Source organism: Carassius auratus, chromosome 41, assembly GCF_003368295.1.
Source record: "Carassius auratus strain Wakin chromosome 41, ASM336829v1, whole genome shotgun sequence".
Taxonomy (NCBI): domain Eukaryota; kingdom Metazoa; phylum Chordata; class Actinopteri; order Cypriniformes; family Cyprinidae; genus Carassius; species Carassius auratus.
Genome location: NC_039283.1, coordinates 861,916 through 888,241, shown reverse-complemented (window position 1 = coordinate 888,241; position 26,326 = coordinate 861,916). Strand labels below are relative to the sequence as shown.

General features: G+C 37.5%; 2 protein-coding genes across 5 annotated transcripts in view; both read left to right on the top strand.

Annotated features, from left to right (window-relative positions):
* Positions 1-8,901, top strand: part of LOC113059747 (methanethiol oxidase-like) — a 12,796-nt gene extending 3,895 nt beyond the window's left edge. For both annotated transcript variants that reach the window (XM_026228309.1, XM_026228310.1), the window contains 8 exons: positions 1,768-1,888; positions 1,963-2,145; positions 2,219-2,400; positions 2,552-2,630; positions 5,022-5,143; positions 5,254-5,346; positions 7,735-7,853; positions 7,992-8,901. In XM_026228309.1, the coding sequence (XP_026084094.1) occupies positions 1,768-1,888; positions 1,963-2,145; positions 2,219-2,400; positions 2,552-2,630; positions 5,022-5,143; positions 5,254-5,346; positions 7,735-7,853; positions 7,992-8,154 (1,062 nt within the window). In that variant the 3' untranslated portion in view covers positions 8,155-8,901. The remainder of the gene's footprint in view (positions 1-1,767; positions 1,889-1,962; positions 2,146-2,218; positions 2,401-2,551; positions 2,631-5,021; positions 5,144-5,253; positions 5,347-7,734; positions 7,854-7,991) is intronic.
* On the top strand, positions 7,752-26,326 carry LOC113059746 (phosphatidylinositol 4-kinase beta-like). 3 transcript variants are annotated; one of them, XM_026228306.1, is made up of 12 exons: positions 7,752-7,853; positions 11,775-12,808; positions 20,231-20,275; positions 21,984-22,211; positions 22,370-22,597; positions 22,684-22,793; positions 22,876-22,980; positions 23,065-23,188; positions 23,750-24,015; positions 24,096-24,228; positions 24,325-24,445; positions 24,542-24,756. In XM_026228306.1, the coding sequence occupies exons 2-12, from the start codon at positions 11,795-11,797 to the stop codon at positions 24,721-24,723; spliced, it is 2,556 nt and encodes an 851-aa protein (XP_026084091.1). In that variant the 5' UTR covers positions 7,752-7,853; positions 11,775-11,794; the 3' UTR covers positions 24,724-24,756. The 3 variants fall into 3 exon arrangements, with proteins under 3 accessions (XP_026084091.1, XP_026084092.1, XP_026084093.1); XM_026228307.1 differs by lacking the exon at positions 7,752-7,853 and adding an exon at positions 9,156-9,332 and having other exon boundaries at positions 24,542-26,326; XM_026228308.1 differs by lacking the exons at positions 7,752-7,853; positions 20,231-20,275 and adding an exon at positions 9,156-9,332.

The following is a 26,326-nucleotide window of genomic DNA, read 5'->3' as shown; positions in this document are numbered from 1 at the left end:
TAATTAATGCAAAAGGAGATCCTACCAAGTATTGAGTACATGTACAGTAAATTAACATACTTTCCATAATGCCAATAATTCATTAAAAACATTTTTTAATTGGTCTTATGGAGTATTCTACTTTGTTGAGATTGAGTGAATTGGTGGGTTTTTCTTAAATGTGAGCCAAAATCATCACAATTAAAAGAACCTAAAACTTAAAATACTTTATTTATTTAATACATGAGTTTCACAATTTGAGTTGAATTACTGAAATAAATGAATTTTCCCACGGCATTCTAATTTATTGAGATGCTCCTATACTTAATATCCACATGTGGTAAACTTAAACAAGAGTGTGTATCATGGAAAGACATTTGACCAGTGGAGGTCACAATTTCAAAGATGAACTCTTGACTGAAAATCAAACCAAACCACAATACTTTTGGTTGAAATACATGCTCTATCAATTCTATCCAATAAATAAGCTGTGTCAATGACATCGATTTACTATAGATAAAAACGGCTTATTGATTAGTTTCCTTGTTTCAGTTAAATTGGATTATGAATGAATTTGTGGCCACATTGTACTTATACATTACCTAATTTTGTAAAGCAAGGCCAAGTAGTATAAATTCATGCCCATGTTTTAAATAATACAATGTGGCAATGATTTATTAGAATAAGGGAACAAATTAAGAATTCATGGTCACGATAAATATTTTTTTGTCATGTGTACCAAATACTTGTTTCAGGTTTTGTTAAGAAAAGCCACAGAGAACCTGATCTATTTTAGCCATTTGAATTTATTTTTAAAGCCCGGAAGCATGACATCATGCCCTGTTATCCATATTGATGAATGATTTTAACATCTACAACATAATGCTTAACATCAAGTGTGACCACCAGAGTTGGGGAAACTTACTTTTAAGAGTAATGTATTACAATATTGCTTTACTCCTAAAAAAAGTAAGTAATTATGTTACATAGTTACTTTTTTATTTGAAAGTAATGCATTAAGTTACGTTTGCGTTCCTTTGTGTTCCTTTTTAAATACAAGCAGGGCTTGCAAATGTAAAAGCCCTTTCACACCAAAAAGTGTAATGAATAAACCTGAAGGAAAAGTAAATTCATGTGTGTACAGTAGAACAGGAGAAGAAGGTTCAACACTCTTCAGCAATAAAAAAAAAAAAAACCATGAAGCACAATTTTTAGTTTATCTAAAGTATTTTTTGCTTATTAGTGTGTATTGAAGTATCTTCAAAGGTCATTAGCAAAGACATTGGTTCATAAAATGGGATTAGGTACATTTGTGTTATTTAACATTTATTTATTGCAAGTTTGCATCATATTCTGAGTTTGCATTTCACATTTTAATTCATTTTGATGAATACTAAATCAGGTTGTTGTTGTTTTTTTTATTTATTTTTTTGCGAGTGGGATGAATTAATTAACATTCACATTTAGAACTACATCATGTTCACACAGTGCACACAACACCTCTGTACTTCCGATTTCTCCCAATATGGGGACAGAAGACTTGTCAGTCAATAAATGGGAAACAAAGTAACTGCCGTTACTTTTTAAAAAAAGTAACTTGGGTATTTTCTTGTAAATTAAAAAGTAATGGGTTCCTTAACTAGTTACTTGAAAAAAAGTAATCTGATTACATAACTTGCGTTACTTGTAATGCATTACCTACTACCTACCTTAATCGGGACTATCGACTTTAAGAATGTTTTGTTCTCACCAAGCCTATGAATTCCTTCCATCTCTCTCCTCCTCCAGATGGTCGAGCCCATAGATCTGTTCTGGAAATGCGGTCTTGCCAACCCCCACACTTCTCATTGCTTAGGCAGTGGCCAAATCATGATCAGTACCATGGGTGATCCCTCTGGCAATGGCAAGGGTAAGATGCTGTTTTCACAGCTCTGTATTTTCAGTACACATATATGCTTACCTTTTATTTATAATAATTTTAAGGTGGTTTTGTGTTGTTGGATGGCGAGACTTTCGAAGTCATTGGAAATTGGGAGCAACCAGGTGAAGCAGCACCATTTGGTTATGACTTCTGGTACCAGCCTCGCCACAACGTCATGATCAGCACTGAGTGGGGAGCTCCAAAAGCATTGGGACATGGCTTCGACCCTGCAGATGTCAAAGCTGGTATGTACATTTTCAAACGTATGTACAAGAGTCATTGTAGCTGACTGGCAGTGATGATCAGATCTGTCTGTAGGTCATTATGGACAGCGCCTCCATGTGTGGGACTGGACCACACACAAGCGGATACAGACTCTGGATCTTGGGGAAGAGGGTGCTATTCCTCTGGAGATCCGATTTCTGCATGACCCTGATGCGGCTGAAGGATTTGTGGGCTGTGCTCTTCAGAGCACAGTCTTCCGCTTCTACAAGACACGGGCAAGTACATAAAAAGCACTTGCATTAAAATATCTAACCTTTTTTAAAAAGGCTTAAAAAAGGTTTAAAGGACCGTTTTATAGCCCCCTACCCCACCCTCCCCAGTTTTTAAACGAGACATGTTTTTAGCTTCACATCTTGTATTTTACAGAAAGGGGACTGGGCAGCAGAGAAAGTGATCCAAATTCCAAGCAAAAAGGTGAAAGGTTGGGCTCTTCCTGAAATGCCAGGTGAGTACTTTTAGAAACATTCTAAAGTTCATTTTTATTTAAGTTTAATTTTTGTGTAGTTAAAAATTTTTTTTTAATTATTACAGGGGACATAACACAGTTTCTGCCAATGTAATGTAATCTTGAGTACCCATAGAATAGTACTGCATCCTTCATATCTCTGAAGAGTCTTCAGATTTGTCAGATTTATAAAAGACAGATACAGCTTTACCATTTCTCTCCGAAAACAGTCGAGCTCCTGGAGGTGTGCAGTGGGCGGAGCTAAAGAGTCACGAGCATCCAAAGCTTTTGCATGGTGATCGACCTCAAGTTGTGACATTGACATAAGACAGGAACCAAAATTTTGACTTAAATTTGATTTAATTTGTTTATAAAGCATTTGTCACTAAAATGCTGGGATCAAACAAACACACTTGGACATCTCCATTGCTGCCCCAGCGAAAAAAATTGCACTGTTCCCTTAAAGGGGGGGTGAAATGCTCATTTTCACTCAATATCCTGTTAATCTTGAGTACCTATATAGTAGTACTGCATCCTTCATAACTCCAAAAAGTCTTTATTTTTATTATATTCATAAGAGAAAGATAGTCTGTACCGATTTTTCCCGGAAAAACACGAGCGCCTAGAGGCGTGACGTGTGGGCGGAGCTAAAGAATCACGAGCGCGAGTAGGCTTTTGAGTTGAGAGCATGTGGAAGCTGTGACACAGATCCAGAGGCTGAAATTTAACAAGAGCAGCATCAGCAAAGGCGGTATGCTATGTGGTATGTACTGAAACTGTATATATTTGCTTAGCGGTTTTGGAAAATGACTAAGTTCCACTTTATGTCGGCCTTTTTTTTTTTTTTAAGCTGTACATGTGGAAAGTGCAGTTTGATGACAACATCGCATGTTGTTTACTTGATGTGCTTACGCGCTGATAGCTAAGTTAACAACACAGAGATATTTGAAGCAGTTTTACTCACTGCCTGTGGTTCCAACACACAATCGTGACCCTTTTCCATTGGGACTGCATTATCCTTAAGAAATAAACGACGTGCAATCCGAAATGCAGGGAACAAACAAAAACACTTGCACAACTCCGTTGATGCTCTGTAAAAATAAACTCCATCCACTGGTCCCTTAATGCTGTTTCTCTTTTGGTAATCTGTGCAGGGTTGTCTTGCCCTGGCAACCAAAAACACACTTCTTTTGTGACTTTTCGCGATGCTCTCGCTCTGATCAGGCTGTGCTCAGCCTCGCAGTGCTCTGCTATACGGGAGCGCGTGCAAGGAAATTCCGCTCCATCTAACGTCACACAGAGCCATACTCGAAAAAAACTTTCCGAAACTTGTGACAAACCGGAAGAGGTTTTTTTGGAACAAAAATACTCCTTCAAACGTACAACTTAATTTTTGAAACTTTGTCCATGTTTAGCATGGGAATCCAACTCTTTAACAGTGTAAAAACTCAGTATGCATGAAATAGCATTTCACCCCCCCTTTAAAGCTGGGTTTTGAACAAGGTTATCTTTCCTCTACAACCAAAAACACACTTCTTAGGTGATATGGTTTATTTCGTGGTCTGAAAACAAAATGGCAAATCCTTTTTAAGTATTTTCTTTTTAGCGCTGCCGATGACTTCCATAGTTGAACAACGCATGATGATGGGCATGCTCTCGCTTTGGCTCTGGTTGATGTGTGCGTGCACGAGTTCCCATACAAGAAATTCCGCCCTTTATGATGTCTTACAAGGCTATACTTAAAAAAAAAAAAAAACACTGTCTGAAACTTATGCGAACCCTGAAGGAGAGTATTGGGAACAGAAATACTCCATCATACGTCCAACTAGTTTTTTTAAACTTTGGCCATGTTTAGCATGAGAATCCAACTCTTTAACAGTGTAAAAAAAAGTCAGAATGCATGAAATAGCATTAGACATTCCCTTTAATGGAAAAACTCGGGGAATGAACAAACAATAATTATTATGTGCAATTTAATTTCACAAATGGTAATAACCAAATGGAATAAAAAGTTCTATAGTATAGTTTTGAGACTTTTTGACAACAGTAACCCAACTAAATATAATGATCCCTTTAGCAAAGGACCCTCATTCTAAAACATAAATGTTGCTATATTTTTTTTTAAATATTGTTAGTGTTATATAAACAAACAACAACAAAACTAGGGCTGTTATACATAACTGGGTTGAAATAGATATCTATAATTTTGAGAGGTTTTCGCTCAAATTTTCCCTGAACCCCAATTTGAAAATCTGCATTAATGTAAAAAAAAGTTTAAAAAATAAAATAAATTAAAGAAATTTAATTTTTTCCTGGACAATCTGCTATAATGAAATTCTATATTTTTTAAATAAATGATAACACTCATTTATTGGTGTATTTTTGGCATAGGTCTCATTACTGATATCTTGATCTCACTGGATGATCGCTTCCTGTACTTCAGTAACTGGTTGCATGGAGACATTCGACAGTATGACATCACTGACAGGAAGAATCCACGTATGGTTGGTCAGGTAAAACAGCTTGGATTAGCAGGATCAAGACACCTTTGTCTACATTTCTAAAGTCATGTCAAAGACTAATAAAGTGTCAGTACAATAGAACTTGCATTTAATATTTTAAGGTCTTCCTTGGGGGTAGCATTTTGAAAGATGGACCAGTGAAAGTATTGCAGGACAAAGAACTGAACAGCCAGCCAACCCCACGGATACTGAAGGTACTTTTTAATTTCCAAGGGTGCTTCATGTGAGCTCTGCGTACACATTTAAGTTAGCCATTATTTAGAGGAAAGCAGCCTAAAAAGGTGTTGGTAACCAGAGGTGGGTAGTAACGAGTTACATTTACTTCGTTACATTTACTTTAGTAATTTTTGGGGGTAACTAATACTTTTTGGAGTATATTTAAAAATGGGTACTTTTACTCTTACTTGAGTAAAAAAAATTTGGGGGGGGGGAAATCTGTACTTTTGCTTCGTTACTGTGGGCGATGCTCCTCTCGTTACTTTATCTGGTAACACTTTAGAATAAGGTTCCATTAGTTAATGTTAGTTAATGTATTAATTAACATGAACAAACAATGAATAATACATTTATTACTGTATTTATTCATCTTGGTTCATGTTAGTTAATGAAAATACAGTTATTCATTGTTAGTTCATGGTAATTCACAGTGCATTAACTCATGTTAACAAGCACAACTTTTGATTTAAATAATGCATTAGTAAATGTTGAAATTAACATGAACTAAGACTTATAAATGCTGTAGAAGGATTGTTCTTGCTTAGTTCATGTTAACGAACATAGTTAACTAACATTAACTAATGGAACCTTATTCTAAAGTGTTACCCTTTATCTTAATGCAATACATGTTATAAATGCTTCAGTTTATTCCAAATGCGCCGTCTACTTTCCTCTGGACAATGAGCGATGCCCATTCCCTAATGATTCATTCTTTTTAGTCAATTTTGTTCAAAGGCTTGATCAAACCAATTGGCAAACGAGTGAACTGGTTCATGAATCAGTTTGAATGATTCGTTCAGTTCCCTGCCGCACGCGGTGAGCGTCTGAAGTGGTTCACTCAGGCCGGTGACACACTGTGTCTTTACACACCAGAAGCGTACTCTGTCGCGCTGCTGCTGCTGTAGGTGACATAGAGGGAGGCCGTTGACAGACCAGGCTCTTGTCTTCATGAGAACAATATCAACTTTTTTTACACACCTACGCTTACTGATAAAGGACACCGTCAACAGTACTGACGGCAAAATAGACTGTTTGACAGGTGCAATATTTGAAAATCGATAATTATTATTATTTATTTTTTTATTAAATTTATATCTGAATTAATGTCAACCTATAGACTTTAAAATATCAAAATGTCATGAATTAATATGTATTTGTGTCGGACTCAGAGTTGTAATGTTTATGAACATCAGCAGCGTTGAAAACATGGCTATGGAACTGTACTGAATAGAAAGCAAATCTGCAAAGGCCATCATTTGCTTGCGATGGAGATCCTTATTATATGTATGTGTTCAACAGGTAATAACTTGGGCTACATTCGATTACAGTACACGATACCACTGTGACATTAGTTTGTTGTACGTGTATGGCTTATAACAGAGGGGAGTCAAGTTGAATGCAGCTTCCAAAAGTCAAAAAATAGCCGATTAAGATTTTATTAATTTTAATACAATCACACCGGTGCGAGTACCTTCAGCAAGTCATATCATCAGCTGCTAAATTCAGATCTGTGATCTCTTGCTGGCGCTGAGCCAGAGATAGATGCGTTTTTACATCGCTGTGCATTATAACCAATCACACACGATTCTGTTGAGCTTTTGAATGCAATGGCAAATCAAAGGTGTTCAGATGAGTCATCACTAAAATCCCAGTGCTTCCTTCACTCGTACCTGACTGAATACATCTTTCTGGTGAATTCTCTCATCAGAAAGATATTGATTTCACAGTGTAAACAGTTTCAGTGATTTTAATGGGAGTTTCTGAGAGTGATTGAACTCCAGACTGTCAGTGAAAATGATCTTTTAATAATGTAAATGTTATTTGCTCTCTTTCTGATCAATGAAAGATTAGTAGCAATTTTTATATCACATTAACTTTCAATGTTAAATTCACATTTAATATAAAGTTAGTCGTAATAAAAATATGTTATGTCATGAAACCTATATCTGTTACTTAAGTAAACAGACAGGGTTTTATAATAAATTACATAAATTGGAGTAAAGGCTGATGAAATATATACATTTATACACACACACACACACACATTACATACATTTTATCTACATATCTAAATAAAAATAGGCTCAGTATATATGACCCAAAGTAACTAGTAACTAACTACTTGAGTAGATTTTTTATTCGATACTCTTTTACTCTTACTCAAGTAACTATTCAGACTAGAACTTTTACTTTTAAGAGAGGAAATATTTCTAGAAGTTCTTTTACTTGAGTAAAGTTTTTGGGTACTCTACCCACCTCTGTTGTTCATTAACTAATTGACAGATGATCATCAGGTCATGCAGACCTAACCAGAGCAATTAGATCACATCATTTGTTGGAGATTAAAACATCCATTTCCTTATCAGGGAAAGCGTGTGCAGGGAGGCCCTCAGATGCTCCAGCTTAGTTTGGATGGAAGACGACTGTACGTCACCACCTCTTTATACAGTGCCTGGGACAAGCAGTTCTACCCTGACCTCGTCAAGTGAGTCAAAAAATCTTAATTTGTAATGTTTCTTAAGTTTTGTATATTAAAGATTATGAAATGAGGCTATATAAATGGTTTTAGAAGTTACCTCTGATTTGTTTGTTATGCTGGAACGTGCATCTTATTTCTCTTGAGGGAGGGGTCAGTCATGATGCAGATTGACGTGGACACAGATAAAGGCGGCCTGAAGCTCAACGAGAATTTCCTTGTGGATTTCGGAGCAGAACCACATGGTCCTGCACTTGCCCATGAGCTCAGATATCCTGGTGGAGACTGCACTTCTGATATCTGGTTATGAAATTGGGGCCAAGCCATTACGTTCCAAGTGGGAGAATTATCATTCCCATATTTTCACAACTGAGTGGAGATACAATAGATAATCAGTATGAGGATCATGTTTAATCTACATATGGACTAAATCCTTAATTATATTGTGGCAATTAGTGATTACAATAGTAAATCACTTCTCAAATATAAAAATATATTTTTGCTGTCTTTATATGCTTTCTGCATTTTTTTTTTTTATAGATACTTTGTATTCCAGTGAACTCAAAGGCTTTCTCATTTGTTGTTGTAAGGGCTTTCCGAATCATTAGCATTGCAAAGTAGATTTTGAACACATGGTGCAAGTGCACAGAGTGAGTGCACACAATCACCATCACTGTAAGTGAACATATTTGAAAGAATTCTATTAGGTATACGTTCTGAAATAAAGCAGTTAGTTATTTTGTATTACAGTGCTTCAAACCCCTAAAAGAACAAAAAACAAACACTTTTCCAGGAGTTACACCACTAAAGAAAGGTAGTTTTGTTTATTGCCATTGTAGTACACAAGTATGAAATGTTCTTTCCAAGTCTGAAGACAGGGACAAATATTATTTTATGAGAAGTATTTATAAAAAGGTTTAATTTTTTTTCCCCCTGTAATAATAAATAACTACAGTACAACTATAAAAATAAGAAATATGTCAAATGGTTAATAAAAACTAACATGTATTAAATTAAATGTCATCTTTTGACTTATTAAATCGGAAGCTGTAATGATTGTGTGCGTGTGTGTGTAATAAAATAATTCTTACTATTATTCTTATAAATGAGAATCAAAACGACTCGTTTTCAACAGCTAATGTGTTTAACCTTTTATAACCTAATGTTTATTATCACCCTCTTTAGATGTGTCTCAAAGTCTAGCGAGCTTCCTATCTAGACAGCATTTGTAGCCATTGCCTAAACGCCCCAGAATGCTGTCTTGGTAGGCAGCACTTTTGTTTTTTGAGAGACAGGCAGTAACGTTACGTGTTGTATGCCGGAATCAGGCAGTTGATGTGGGCAGCCCCGGCGTGTCTGTCATCTCTCCATTCACTTTCCTAGTGAACCACACCGGCTATTCAGCAACAGGAGAACCCCGGCTCCCAAATGGGGCAGTTAAAACACAGATAAACCGATTATTTAAGCTTTCACCGGGTTTATTTTAAGGTAAGTCATTTATAAAGATGATTCCTTGAGTCGGTTCAAAAGTAGAAGAACGTTATAAAGTAGAGAAGTTGCGTTAGCGGCTTGGCTAGGTATAGCATCCGTTTGTTTTTATGAGCTTATCCTTTCAGGCCTTCATAACAGTTGCACATTTAATAATAACTATTGTTAATTAAATTATGCTCTTTTTCATTACACATACTATTATACTGTTTTTAAGGCAAGCATTTATTTGAGCCCTACCAGAGAAAAGTAGTCGACGTGTCTCTTAAAGGTCTCAGCTAAACAGCTCGGATGCTAACGAGTGCAAAAGTCATCTGACTGATAGACTGCTTACTTTTTAACGTCTGAAGTAGGACAAAACAATTAATGTTTTGATTATAAAGCAGATCAGAGAAGAAATATGGATGTTATTACGAGTTTGGGCTGCCATAAATGGAAATATTTAGCATGATGTGCTTGTACTGTCAATTGTCTGTAGACTTTCAACTAACTCAACGTTACGTGACATAAAAATAAATAAAATTGACAGTGTGTTTTTATGGCAAGTTGATTAACTAGTTAAGCATTGTTATTTTAGCTAATCTAGATAATAATGTCCTGATCAAACCAGCTGATGCGTCACATAAATCAAAATTATAGATACCGATAGCCATTAACGTTATATACCTGGCATTAAGTTTGTTGATTCTGTTTCAGTGAGTTTGATTTCAAGATTATTGGATTTCGTGGTTTATATATACTGTAGCAGTTTTGTAATCTAACTCAAGGGTTTCATCAAACAGTTAGATAATAATGGTTTGGGATAATAAAGTGTTGACAGAAGGAGTCTCTTGAGACTGATCGTTCATGATCTACATGTCTTCCTCTCACGTTTCCGGGTAAAGGCTGATTGAATTTACTCTTTCCATTGCAATCGGAGAAGTTCCGTGAAACATTTTGATACCGAACAATAGAAATAGGCCTGTGCTTGTGGTTAGTCTGGATCAGTGTTGCAACTCTTCCTGTTATCAGTTTAGGCTTGTTGTAGAGCAATGTTTTTCCAGTTTCACAGGATTTAACTTGAAGAAAGAGCTGGCAAGCTAGAACAGCATATAAACTGTCAGTTTAGATTAAACCATCCACCAGAGATGCATTCAGCATGTGATATGTGAGAGGAGACCTGACTCAGTCTCTACCATTTGACGTGTGCTGCTTTCAGAATCGGTTTTGATTTCATCTGTTGCAGTTTCTGTTCCTGCTCTTAAATTTCAGTCATCTAAGAACAAACACTTTTCATGCTGATTTGTCTTTCATTTAACTAAACTATTCAGGTCTGACTTATCTTACTTTCCATTGTAACTTGAGGACTTTCCATCACAGTAGAACCATGGGTACTTCTAGAAGTGACTTTATGTGGTGAACTACCTCTTTCTGACAACATGATCTATTTTAACGTACAATAGGTTTTTAATGTAGCAGCTTTGTGGAATCTGACACTGATGCTTTGCTTTATCTGATATTGGCCTGCTGGTAATGGTGAGGTAATCTGCTGGAGGCGGATTATTTCGCTGTTCTGCGTAGCTGTGGATCAGTGGGACAGCGTGACCCTGGGGAAGTGGCTCTTAAAAAAGCCTGTTCCTCTGGTTTATTGTGAATTTTATATTTGAATGTTTTGGTCACATGTTGGTCAAAACATCTTTTTGTTCTCTGATTTCTCGGACTTTTATATGTAAGTTGATATTTTCAAGGCAAAATGAAATCAGACTTTCCCTGTTTACTGTCTTAATGACTGTTCCTGTTCATATTGTGCATAACTCATCAGAGTTACATAAGCAAGAAGTTTTCATCATCACCATTCAAAATATGGGGATCACTTAGATTTGTAAAAAATGTTTTTGAAAGAAGTATCTTATGCTCACCAAGCATAATGTATTTAATCATTAATACAGTAAAACATTCATATTGTGAAATATTACAATGATTTCAAAGTTTCATACATTTTAAAATATCATTTATTTCTGTGATTGCAAAGCAACATTTTCATCAGCCATTATTCAAGTCTTCAGTGTCACATGATCCTTCAGAAATCATTCTAATATGCATTTCTTATTATTATTATCAATGTTGAAAGCAATTGGGCTGCATATGATTATTTGATGGACAGAAAGCTCAAAAGAAAAGGATTTCATTTGAAAACGTCTTTACTGTCACTTTTTATTCATTTAATGTGACCTTGCTGAATAAGAGTACTTATTTCTTAAAACAAAAACCAATGATTGACCCCAAACTTTTGAATGGTAGTGTAGGTAATTGCTCTACCACTGAAAAGTCCCACCCCACATTTGTCCTGCTAAATTGTCTATTTACTCATAAATTTCACATTACAGCATTTTATATGAATTGTGATTGCCATCCTGTTGTTTTTACTAAATCTGTGTTTTGTTGTCTCTCTGTGTTCTGCAGTGGCCTAGCAGTGTGTGGCCATGGGTGACACAGAGCTGGAGATCTCCCCTGCCCAGCTTGAGGAGCTACAGAAGAGCCCATCTGCTTCCTCTACCTCCACCACCTCCTCGCTGTCCCTGCCCTCGTCTCCTTCCTCTGGCCCTCGTCCCAGCTCCAGCCCGAGCACCAGTGAAGGCCTGCCCACCTCCAGCCCCCCTCTAGATGTCATATCCGAGGGAGTGGGCGAACCCATCCTGGTCATCGATACTGAGGTGGCTAAGAAAGCCTGCCAGGAGGTGCTTCAAAAGGTGAAGTTCCTAAAGGCCGATGGAGAGGTATCTTCAGCCAGCTCAGAACCAGTTTTGGTGAATGGTACATCACACCCTGAGTCCACCAATGGAAGAAAACCTCCCAAGATCAGCGAGGAGGAAGCAGAGCCTCTGAAGAATGTGCGGTGCCGTCAAAAGAACAACTCATCTAAGCAGTCCTTGCTCTTGCGTCTCTTTGAGTCCAAGCTGTTTGACATCTCCATGGCCATCTCCTATCTTTATAATTCCAAGGAGCCTGGCGTGCAAGCCTACATTGGCAATCGACTCTTTAGCTTCCGGAACGAAGACGTTGACTTCTATTTGCCCCAGTTGCTCAATATGTACATCCACATGGATGAGGATGTGGGTGATGCCATCAAGCCCTATGTGGTGCACCGCTGCCGGCAAAGCATCAGTTTCTCCCTGCAGTGCGCCTGGCTGCTGGGGGCCTACTCTTCTGACATGCACATCTCCACGCAGCGCCACTCCCGTGGCACCAAACTGCGTAAACTCATCCTGTCAGATGAACTCAAGCCCTCCAGCCAGCGCATCCGCAGGGAGATGCCACAGCCTCCCCCTTCCTGCCCCCCACCCCTCCATCACTGTCAGGGCATGAGCGGACACAGCCTCTCACCCTCCAAACGCACTCACCAACGCTCCAAATCAGATGCCACCCTCAGTATCAGCCTCAGCAGCAACCTGAAGAGAACTGCCAGCAATCCTAAAGTAGAGGCCTGCCAGGATGAGGTGAGACACTTGTTACTCACATGCATGCTTACCTAGTTAGTTACATGAAAGCTGCTTTTAGATTAACCATTTCTGGCCATCGCTTCCACCTCCCACGGATGTTGTTTCTCAGCTGTTTCATGCAAATGCGGAAGGCAAACAACTCCGATTTGTGTGGTTTCTATGGCTGCACTGGAAAAGGCCATTCGATGTTCCACTTGATGTGGTGCTGACACTCAGACAAGCTCTGTCAAATAAATATTCATGTAGTTGCTTACTGAAATCGAACCTAAAAAGTGACTGATTTACCATATGTAACAACTACATAAAATAGTGCTCTTTTATGGAAAAAGTAAGGGTGCTTTTTGGAGCCAATCACCAGAAGCAGTTTCTGCCAATACGATCACCGATACAGATCTTTTTGAAGCTTTGTCTTTATCATGTAAATTTATTTAAAGTGATGCTCAAATCAGGATTTTTATAAACATTTCATTTTTCAATTGAGTGTGCATTTATCTCTGAAGAGCGTGCAAGTGCTGGATAGTTTAAACACTGGCAAGACAAAAAGAAAGGCAAATTATAAACATTAGTGACGATGTGACACTGCCTCAATTGTGCAAGTGACAATTCCTGTGTCAACTGTGCAGTGTGCAGTTTGCTTATAGTTCAGATGCGATGTGGTGATATGAATCCATTTGTGCATTTTGAGAGGGAGAGAGAAAGAGCGCACGGTGATTCACTCACGTTGTTTGTGAAATTACATCTACAAGAATATTTCTTATTACTTTGTAAGTAATTTCACTAAAGAAATATAAATTGCACCTCATCTTCAGCATTATAATTCTTTTACCTGCGCTGGAGAAAGGTTGAGACGGTGCTGGTGCATATCATGCTAAACCTCTCACAACAGGCACGTTAGGAGCTTGAGGACAGTTTATGAAATCAGCCTTTATAGAGACTGTTATAGAGATATAGAGACTGCCATCGTGATTGGTAGCCAATGAATTGGAGCACCCATAAGGAAAAAGAATGGGAGAGTCAACTTACAAATGATTCTGATAAACATTTAGGCCATATTACAATGCTGCTAAATTAATATTGACTAATCTAATAAGCATCATTAGAAATGTTAGATTTTTTTAGCTCTCATCTTAATTGAATGAAATATTGCCTTTTTTTCGATTAACTTTTTAACTTGTATATTTGTAATGGTGCTTTACAATTCAGCCCAAACAAGGCATCTAAGAACAGATTTTTCCTTGATTTTGACATGAAATGCATGTTTTTCTATGTTCTAAATGCAGGTTATTGATCTCATTATGAGCGATTCATCTATGCATATGTTTTTAAACTGTAGACCTCATAAGTTTTAATCAGAATGTCATAACTTGATTTTCCATTGAAACAACAGATTTATTAATAATTTAGTCTGCTTAACTCCAACTTTTTTTTTTTTTTTTTTACAATCGACTTTAAAATCTGTCAATCAACAACCAACGAATAGAACCAAGTACCCACCCTACATTTATTTTATTTTAAATCACAATATGGAAGAACACATGTGTTGCTGTTTCCGTGTCAAGATTTTAAAATGCTGTCTAGATGGGTTAGCTCACTAGGTTTTGGAACAGAGATGTATCGTCTTAAGCCCCTTTCAGACTGCACGTTGGAACCGGGAAATTGCTGGAACATTGCCGGATTGCCTTCAGTGTGAACGCAAACACGTCCTAGGATTGATTCTGGGATCGATCCCAGTTTGGGGTCCTAGTAACATTGCCAGGTTCAGTTCCGGAACGAGCTCTGTGTGAACAAAAGCCAGAACCAATTGCGTAAAGGGTGTTTTTTGTAGTGATGACGCACATTATTGTGCGACTCTTTTACTATTTTTTTTTTTTTTTTAAGGCAGATCAACATTCACAACCATTAAATAAGTGCAAACTATAATGAAACCGAGATCAGGTAGTTCCTCACTGTGCTGAAGCTGAGATCGTTCACCAGCTTAAGTAAAAATTTTACGTGCCTGTCCTTTTTACTTCTTACATTACACGTTACATTCTGAGGTCACGTGTCATTACAGGACCTTTACAGGTTATGTGTGAACGCACGCACATATCACGGGAAATCACTGGCAGCGTGAATTAACCAAAATCAAACGATCATGGAACAATTGCCGGGACACATTACCTATGTATTATCCAGAATCTCAGTGTGAAAGGTGCTTTAGCGTGTTTGAGTTGGTCTGCCATGTCACTTATGAATTTACATTTTTCAGCTTTAATCACAGTGAAGGCAGAAGCCAGCAGGGGGATGAATAAATTTTAGTTTTTTTGCTCTCAGAAAATAATTAACTACCCATGCTGACTGATTCCAGAAGAATGATGCTTTGCAGCTCTTCTGTTAAGACAGCCCCTCTTTGTTTGTGTTCATTTGCACAGTCATGATGATAGTTCTCAGGACTAATTGCCATGCCACTAAGTCACCTCTCATGCTTCTAATAAGTGGCACTTTGTGATTCACAGCTCCAGGATTAGATCCGAGGTCAGTGTGACAGACAGATCAGATCCTGTTTATACCACATAAATCAGATTACTCATTACGGGAGTTTCCTGGTGGCTGACATTAAACAGCAGATGAGATTTAATCACAGCAGATGAGACCTACACAATTTATTTGCAGAAATTTAACAATTATTATTCAGTTAATTTGGAACTGTTAAATGACTTAACAAGCACTTTAATTGGACCAAATTAACAAATATTGACCAATGTACATATACACCATTTAGAAGTGAGATTTGGAATGGTAAGATTTTTTTAAATGTTTTTTTTAAGATGCTTTTATGCTCGCAAAGACTGCACATGTATGAACAAATACTATTTTCACAATTTACTATTACTGTTTCATTGTAATAAATTTTACAATGTAATTTATTAATCTGATGGTAAAATCAAATTTTCGGAAGTTAATTATTACTCCAGTCTTCTGGATCACATGATCCTTCAGAAATCCTTCAAATATGCTGAGTTGGTGGCTCAGGAAATATTTTATATTATTAACAATGTTTATTTAAAAAAAAAAAAAAAAACAGTGTTGCTTAAAATTTCTTTGGAAACCATGGTACATTTTTTTTCAGGACACTTTTTTCCAAATTAGAAAGTTCAAAAGTACCATATTATTTTGTATAAGATATAAGATTTGATAATTTAATGCACCCTTTCTGAATAAAAGCTTTAATTAAATTGAAATAATAACTGACTCCAAATGGAAGTGTAAATTGTCCATTTATCTTTGTTCCCTTTTATAGCAGGCTAATTTGTGTGGTCAAGGGGATTGGAGAGTAGTTACAATTTACCATAATACATGCTGTATTTATTTTTTAATAAGGCTTTATGGTTTGGAATCATTGTCATGACAGTATTAAGTAAATGTTTTAATAAGAAAATTTATTCATTTGTGGGTGTCAGTGTGATTCTTACAGATGTGTGTCCACAGCTTGTCTTATCCAGTTAGTTTAATTGGCCAAGCAAATATGTCTTAATTTATATTAAGCTTTGTTATTAAGAGTTTATGTAACAGCTTTTCAACAGCCTGGATATTAGAATAGCGCATATTGACCTGCCTATTGTCTTTTCTGTGTTCAGATCATTATAGTGTATCAGTGAAGCTGCAGAGCAGAACATTATGCAATAACTTATCATGGATCAAGTTCTACTGTGATGTGGAACTTTAGAGCTCACTTCAGATTTTCTTCATTTTAACCTCGTCGCACAGCACACACCCTCTGTTCTGACATTCAGGCATGTGGACATGATCACTTGCCTTCCTCTTTTATCTTCCTGCAGCATACTTTCTTCCCTTCTTTCTTTCTCTGAACGTGATCTTGGTGCAGCATGTGCTGCTATAGCAACAGTGATGTCACCATTAACATGGCAGTGAGCCACTCCGTTGGTAAATAGAGTAAAGATCAGCTATTATGAAATGCATTGCTCCACAACTCCCCCACGCCATTTACACACTAGAAAACTTCTTTTGAGAAATAAAGGTGGTAACGTGGGAATGCCACTTTGTGTTTAAATAACTCCACCTTGTGAAGTACATTGTAGGTGTCTACTGTGAATTGCATTAAGCCGGAACAAACATTAGCCTTTAAAGGTTTGCTCAAAGCCTTGATGGCCTTTATTTAAGGAAGAACAGTTGTATAATGTAAATGAAAATCCATAAACTCTATATTGGGCATGAATGTGCATTATAAAAAGAAATTATCTATCTTTTCTTGTTTGTATAGCTTTGGGCATTGTGTCATGCTCACCTTTCTATTGGTGGAACAGGTGTAGAGCCTCATTTTATATCCCACACAAACAGCACTGATAAATTAACCGATCCACTGTGATTTATTTACACACTATGCTGCAGTTTTTCAAGCTAACTGTGTAAATATTTCAGCGTGTTGTTTTTTCTTCCTTCCTCGAAGTGAAGATTTTAGATTTATTCTAGAAAGATAAAACCAAGCATATCATCTCCCTAGGGTTTTTTTTTTTTTTTTTGAAAGTCTGTCAGGATAGAGGTTTGCCATGAGAGAAGGACCCCGGTGTTATTATGTGGAATATGGACCCCTGTTTCACCCCATCATGCCAATTAAATCAGAGCATACGGTGGAAATGAATGGGGCCAATTTTTGATCAAAAGCCACTGTAACCTTGATTCTTCTTTTTAAGAAAAGGAGGGGGAAAAAAGAAAACAAGGGATGAGTCAGTTATTATTATGGTTATTATTATAAATTTTCTAAGTGGTGCTTGTCTGTTCAAGAGTTGCCTGTGCTAGAGTTGCTTCCACAGGATCTTGTAAACAAGACTGAATTATAAAGTGACTGTTTGCTGGATGAGGCACAAGTAAACATGACAGCTGCTTGATATTCCCTGAAAATTGAAGCAAGACCGATGTATGACACTCCCTGAGAACTGAGACATGACAGCTGTTCAACAGCTGTTACACAGCCCTGGAGAACAACGTTAGGTCCGTGCAAATTGGATGCAAAGTATGTTTATTAGTGGCCAGTGCAGGGTTGTAATGACAAGTGCCAATCTGTTGAGTTTCAGGTGGGTGGCAAGCAGCTTAGGTAGCCACTGATCATATGCTGCTGAGGAAGAAGCCTGGCAGAACTTGGCTTGGATGCGCTGCTATCTTTTGCCAGATGTCAGAGGGGAAGGGTCGAGTCTTGCTTTTCTAAGGTGCAGGATGTTAAGGGGCAGCTTTCTGATTTAGGGGCTAGTCAGGCTCCACTGCTCACTGTGCTTGCACTTTAGTTCGTGCAGCCAGGTGGGCTGTGTGGATTTGTTTATTTGCATAAACAACTAGTACATCATAGACCATGGCTCAACAATCAGGATGTTTCCATAGTTCCTTTTTTTTTGGCCCTTGCAGAAACTATTGTGTTGTTTTGTTTTTTTAATGTTACAATATATTGTTTTCTATGAGTGAGTAAACAAGATGATTTTCACATTTTTAAAAAAAGAAAAATTGTAGCCTACAAGCTCCAGTTCTCAAAAGTCCTGGAAACCAATTTTCTGTATGTTTTTTATTGTCTTATTCAAGTCATTTAAAATTTTTTGTTTTTCACTAACCACGCATAAACATTGTTTTCTTAAAAACACAATCATGTACATACATGCCGCTCACATATTATTATTATTATTATTATTATTATAGCCCAGTTTGTGCTGATTACAGTGATATTAGACTTTAGCCATTTAGATGTTTATAAGCAACTGGAGAAAGCACAAATGTCAGGGCATGACAAAACTTCTCCAGGCCCCCACAATACCCTTAGACCTCAGAGGCTTAAATAAGCAGTGATTTTTAGGTAGGTTTAACAGTTTTCAGGTTCAAAAATAAAGTAAACAGATGTAAAATAACACTTCACTGTATAAATTAAATACATATTAATCTTTCTTTATTGTAACAGTCTTTATTATGATTAATCTTCTAATTTGTTTTTGTCTACATTTTTAATCTTTATTTGTAAGTTTAAATATGTATGAGATCTCCTTTACTAAGATGGGACTCTTATTTTGACAGGTTTTCCAGTGCTCCTATGGAGCACGCTATTCTTCGGATTTAAAGTTTGTCAGTTTATTAAGCACCCCCCCATGAGATCTGTATATATTTGTTTACTGTTAGTTGTTATAAGCGTTTTGTGTAATTAATGCACTTCTCATGCTGTGTTTTGTTTTAGCTCTTATGATGATTTTTCTGGAGTGAAAAAATAAAACATCAGTAAAGTTTTGATCATCATTCAGATGAGGTCCACCACACTTATGAAAGTTACAGAAGTTATTTAGTATATAAAAAGTATGTGGTCTCTTGTTATTTGATTAGCATTAAACTGCAGACAGCTGTGGTAGGATTATGCAACAGACATACAGCTCAGTGCCTTCACGCAGGTAATTAATAAACCATTGGTTTGTTATAATGGCTTTTTCCTTATATAGCAGATATGCAAATGTTGCAAATTATGGAAAAATCGGTCGATAAATACTGGTGGCCAATTTATCTCGTTGGCTGATACACTGGTGGCATACTGACATCTAAATTTGCAGTTTTGGGGGTTCTCCAGGACCAGGATTGGGAACCACTGCAATAATGAATAGTGGCACTAGCATAACATGTATCTGTGTCTCATGTCCACACACTCCAGCCTAACACGATTTTTTTTTTTTTGCAATAATATAATATAGTCTATATATATGTATGTATGTTATAATAACACAGTAGTACTATTATATGGATAATTAACAACATGATGATAGGAGTTTTAATGTTTGTATAAGTTTTCATGCTTTGTGCTGCGTCTCAAGCAACCTTGGTAATTAAACCTGTTTCATGTTCTTAACCTGTTTCATGTCCTAACCAGCTGTCACGAGTGACCATTATTTCTGAGGTATTTCCACACCAAATGGGAAAGCTCATTGGTTGAATGTGCTGTGTATTATTACAGTAAATACAGGCTAATGCTGTAAACGTTTTATTCATTTTCTGATAAGGGTTTATGTTTGGACTTCTTTAAATCATAGCCATTTTACTTTAATATGCAGATGATAAAACTAATCCAATGGTTAGACGTGGCCTTGCCAGAGGAGTGTGTATAGGTGTGTGTGTGTGTGTGTGTGTGTGTGTGTGTGTCTCCTGTAATCCTTCATCTCACCACCAGCACAGTGCTTTACATGGGTTTGATCAGAGCAGCTCTCAGAGATTAGGCCAAGTCACCATCAGCAGCCAGAGATAAACATGACAATTTTCAGGCCTGTGGAGCCACGGCCAGGGCCTGCTGCTCTAACAGATGGGATGAGTGTAACGTTGTGATGTGTTTTTGTCTTGTTCTGACCCCCTCCACCCTCCTCTGCTCTTGCACTATAACTCCCCCCACCCTCCTCTTCCTTTTCCCAGGATCTGAGCTCCAGCTCCGACAGTCTCGAGCTAGAGGCTGGTACAGTAAGTCTCTCAAGTCTAATAACGCTCCTCTGTGCTTGGTGGGATGATGGCTGTGTCTGTTTGCAGGAGGGGTTGACTCCACAGATTCCCTCAAATGTTGCCTTCGAGATTTGCAATCATGCTTTCAAATGTCACAAATTGGGCATAACATTGGCACTTTACATGAAAATAGGGTATGGTAGGGTATTTACATTCACAAATAGAGTATGAAAGGCTTAATCATAAATGTCTATATATGAAAAAAAAAAATAATATACATTTTTATAATTTAATAATAATAATAATAAAAAATGAACTACTTTTAATTTTGTATTTTATGTAGCATATCTAATAGTCCTCCAGTGGATGTAGGAATTGGGCCTTTATTTTTATAAATTTAAGTTACGAGACACCAATTTTTACCTTATTTGTGAAAAATGCCTATTGCATGTTGCATATTGATATGAACAATACAAGTCTTCATCAGTGAACTGATGGCATGCTTGCAAACACTTGTTCTTTGTGTGGTTGTTCTTTTCAGTTTTAGCTGTATTAGCCTAATTATTTGGATGTGTCGTTTTCCTCTCATTCTCCTATTTAATCAATCAGTGTCTAAGTGTAAGAGTTTTTGGCTTATTAATTTTAATAAAGATGGGGCAGATTTGTTTTGGCTTCGGTGATCAAGATCTTTGGTTTCTTACAGAGAGTTTGCAAATCTTGGCAAAGGAGAATTCTCTGGAAAGAGTGTTAATTTGGTGGAATGAATTCTTTCTATTGGTGTTTTGGGTGTTCTTTTTCATATTTGCAAAGGATTAAGTGGTACTTTTAGTTCTTTGGAAAATAAGTTAATTTATGTCCTGTTTCTGTAACCCCTTCTACACTGATTACATATATCCATGTATCCTTTGACATCTATGAACCATTGGTTGCACATGTGGAGGAGTTTGATGAGTCTTTCTCCACATTTTCCTGTTCTTGGATGACTTTATTTGTATTTGTGTTAATACTTTTTCCTCATTTCAGGTGATGCTATTCATTCATGACTCACTTGCTCCACCCTGTGGTCAGCTGCTGCTAAAACCCTCTCTCACCATTTCTTTTTTATGTCCATGCTTCACTTTGAGTTTAGCATGCTGTGCCGATCATGCATGCAAATTTTGACCACTGCTCCACATATTCCAATGCTGAATAACAAAAAAAATAATGTGCAATTACTCATACATCCATTGATATTCAGTGATTGGTTTAGTTTGGATGTACAGTCGGTTCAAGAATTTTAGGCTTTGGTACTACTCAGTATTACTCTCTGACTAATATCAATATTAAATCAGACAGTGATAGATTAAACATGCAAAAAACATATATATAATATAATATATTCGTAATTGCCTTTTAGCTGGGATATGTGTTTTAACATTGGAAAAAATGACACTTTGCTTTTTATGTGTCGTGTCACACTGCCTGAATATCTGAACTGTGCTGAATATCAGCACATTGTTTTCAGGTAACAACATTTGCATATCGTATCGTACCATTTTAAATCAGTGGTACTTTTATCAATCATTTTTTAGATTTTGTTTATCATGCAACCTTTTTTGTTAAACAATTCCTCTGCAAATGCCTAAATTGGTTTGCATAGACGTGAGTTTGTGTTAAAATGACTTTTTTTTTTTTCTCTCTCTTTTCCCATCATCTTCATTTCCTCTCTCAATCTTCATTCTGCTCTCAGCCTGTGCGGCTGACCCCTCAGAGGGAGTTCATTAAGTCTCTAATGGGGATCGGGAAGAGACTGGCCACTCTGCCCACTAAAGAACAGAAGACCCAGAGGCTCATCTCAGAGCTGTCCCTACTCAACCACAAGCTGCCTGCCCGGGTCTGGCTGTCCACGGCTGCTTTTGACCACCACGTGGTGCGTGTGCCCCACACACAGGCCGTCGTGCTCAACTCGAAGGATAAGGTAAGGTTGTGCTGAGATAAGAATCCATTAGTTTCTTCTAATGGGGTTTGAAAGACTCTTTCTTTCCTTATTTCATTTCTAAACATTGTTAAACTGCCTTTTTTAATTTATAAAGAATATGAAAAAACGAAAAAAACTACCTTTTTGTGCTTTTCCAGGCACCTTACTTAATCTACGTAGAAGTTCTGGAATGTGAGAACTTTGAGACGTCGAGTGTTCCAGTGAGAATCCCGGAAACACGGATTCGCAGCACGCGATCCGTAGAGAATCTTCCCGATTGTGGCATCACGCCCGACCAGCGTGCCAGCAGCTTCTCCACAGTTCCCAATTATGACAACGATGACGAGGCATGGTCTGTGGATGACATCGGAGAGCTTCAAGTGGAGGTACTCGGACAGAGCGTCTATAAGGGCAACATCTACAGATTTGCTATTGTAAGAGAGCTGACCTTTGTTTTTGTTTTTTTCTTAAGTTTCCAGAGATCCACACCAACAGTTGTGACAACATTTCCCAGTTCTCAGTAGATAGCATCACCAGTCAGGAGAGCAAGGAACCTATTTTTATTGCAGCTGGAGATATCAGGTAGACTTGGAGACAATGCATTTAATAATTGCAAACTGTAAGAAAGAGAATACTAATTTAACTGGAATGTTTGTTATTTCAGACGACGCCTGTCCGAGCAACTCGCCCACACCCCCACCACATTTAAGAGGGACCCAGAGGATCCCTCAGCCGTAGCCTTAAAGGAACCATGGGAGGAGAAAGTCAGGTATGTGTATGACTGTCTTCACCATGGTTGGTATTTTCAATCATTTGTTTAGTCTGATTCAATCATTCCTGTGTTGTTGAATAGACGGATAAGGGAGGGCTCCCCCTATGGCCACCTGCCCTACTGGCGTCTTCTGTCTGTTATTGTGAAATGTGGCGATGACCTGAGACAGGAGCTTCTCGCCTATCAAGTGCTGAAACAGCTACAGGTTACACTCTTTATATTTTGTCTTTCAAAATGGGGCTAAATCTTGGGATGCATAATATATTGGTACCATATTGGATATAGGCCAATTTTTAAAATATTATTGTACATTACCGTTGAGAAGTTTAGGGTTGGTAGGATTTTTTAAATGTTTTGGAATTAAGTTCCTATGCTCAAAGAGGCTACATTAATTGCCGATTTGGTACGCAAGAAACATTTATTATTATCAATGTTGATAACAGTTTTGTGGCTAAATATAGAGCTGTTTTCTAGGTCAAAATAAATGTATAAAGAAACTATATAACTGATTTGTTCTTTTAAGGATCCTAAGATGATTAGAAAGTTGAAAATGACAGCATTTATTTGGAATAAAAAACGTAATAAATTAAAAAGTCTTTACTGTCACCTTTGATCAATGAATCCTTAATAAAAAATAGTTAATAACTTTTTATTTTACTGACCCCTAACTTTTGAACAGTAGTTCACAATGTGTTTTTTGAAGCAAGGCCTCCTCAGGCATAATATGTTGCTATACTGGATCTTCTCACCATCTGTGGTCTTCCAGATTATCTGGGAACAAGAACGGGTTCCCTTGTGGATCAAACCATACAAGATCCTGGTCATCTCCTCAGACAGTGGTATGATTGAGCCGGTGGTCAACGCTGTGTCCATTCACCAGGTGAAGAAACAGAGTCAGCTTTCATTGCTCGACTACTTCCGGCAAGAGCATGGGGACTTCAATACAGAGGAGTTCCTTACCGCTCAGCGCAACTTTGTTCAGAGCTGCGCTGGCTACTGTCTCATCTGCTATCTGCTGCAGGTCAAGGACAGGTGAGTGAGACCATGCTTGAATCATATCCGAAGAAAATAATTTTTATTATTTCTAATCACCATTTTCTCTTGTTTTACAGGCACAATGGAAATATCCTGCTAGACTCTGAGGGCCACATCATTCACATCGACTTCGGCTTCATCCTTTCCAGCTCTCCACGTAACCTGGGCTTCGAGACATCTGCCTTTAAACTAACCAGTGAATTTGTTGATGTAAGTAAAACTTTATATTGGATGAAGAGAAGGATGTAAAAATAATGATATGCTTCTCGGTATCAGACAGAATTTTCTAATCTGTGCATCTCATAGGTAATGGGAGGTCTGGATGGAGACATGTTCAATTATTATAAGATGCTTATGCTCCAAGGCCTAATCGCTGCACGCAAGCACATGGAGAAGGTCATCCAGATTGTAGAAATCATGCACCAAGGTATTGTTTGTCTGAAACTTCTGGGGGTGGAGCATCTATGTCTTTCTATATTCATCTGAGGACACTTTATCATTCCAGTTTTTATATGTTCTGCAGGTTCTCAGCTTCCCTGCTTCCACGGCTCCAGCACCATCCGTAACCTGAAGGAGCGTTTCCACATGAACCTGACGGAGGAGCAGCTGCAGGTGTTGGTGGAGCAGATGGTGGACGGCTCCATGCGTTCCATCACTACCAAGCTGTACGACGGCTTTCAGTATCTCACCAACGGCATCATGTGAGAGGTGGCCAGGGAGCACACTGACTAGAGCGCTAAAACTAAAAAAAAAAACACTGCACCGCTTTAAAAACCACTCCTAATGCCCGCTTCCCAAAACCTACCTTCAGACTGATAAAATATGGATTTTTTTTTTTTACACCCTGACTGAAGAGGTCTTGAGCTGTGAAGTAACTGTTTGTCGTCTTTTTACAACATCCTTTCCTTTTGTTTAAACCCTCCCTTTTTTGTCACGACATCTCGCAGTGCTCTGGATACCCAGAGTTGAGTTTTATCCAGCTTTCCAGTGCCTCATTTAAACACTACGCTGCTCTGTGACCCACCTGTGTGACTGACTTCAACACCCCATATTATCATCATCAGAGTTTTTTGTTTCTTAACCAGTAATGATATCAGAATTTCAACACGCACTCATACAGCAGGGTGAAAACAGGAGATGCTGTATCAAAGCCTGTACATTGCATTGTGAAATGAGGGAATCGGATGGTAAGCATTGCTGTATTGTTCAGATCTGTGAAGTCAGTGTTACATGAACTGTTTAAGAGATCTTCAGCTCAGTGCCGCACAAGTAAGAGACCGTTAAGCCATGAAACGTTTGCTTAAAGTGTTCTCATTTGACCTGGTAAACCGTGATTGGGTTAATGAAGCTTTTTAATTCAATATGGATGTGTTAAACGTCAAAACACCAAAGACACAGATCAGTGACTCCACTAATCAAATGAGAGGTTTAATCTTCAAATACATGTAAAAGGTGACATAAAATAATTAGGACTTAATTCAAATAACCTGGTCTGTTTTCTAGGTCAGAATAAACGTATAAAGAAACTATTTTGAGTTTCCAAAGGTCTGGACTGAAATATGGTGGACTGAGAGATATGAACACTATTTATTGCCCTTTTAGAGATATTTCATATAATGACACTTACGGAAATACACTCTCAACGCTCTCTGTGGATTTCATTTCATTTTGTCATTTTGTTTAGCACGTTATAATCCTATTTGTGCTAGTTTGTACTGCTTTCCTGAATTTATAATGTGCATTTTTACAGCTTATCTCAATCTGAGGTGTGCAGCCATGTATAAATGTGTGACTGTGTGCACTGGAGGTTTTTTTTTTTTATCGAGAGGAGGTGTTCAGAATCTGTTGCACAGGAGAAACGGAAAGGGCTATGAAAAAGTGAGCGAAATCAGCACATTAAATCAACACAGTCTTTCTTTGTTTTTATTTCCTACACAATGTACAGGTATAAAATTCCCTGCCTAAAATGTCTAGTTTTTTATTATTATTTTTTCTTTTGTTTTCGTAGAACTTGGGCATGTGTTGAGCCTCGTCTTATTTCCCTGTGATATCAGTTCTTGTCTTAACAGTTTTAATAGATTCTCTTAGCGGGAGCCACAATTTCTTTCCATTTTTTGCCTGAGCGAGGGCAGTTTAGACGTTGTGTATGTTTTCAACAAGCTTATCTTTTCTCTTTTATACTTCTATTGTTTCAGCATCAAACTTCTTTTTTTTTTACTTGTAAAACGGACCAGCTTTTACGATCATGTGAATAACCTTCCTTGTGAATGTTGCTTTGTATAATAAATTAAATGTTCCCGTTCCACAA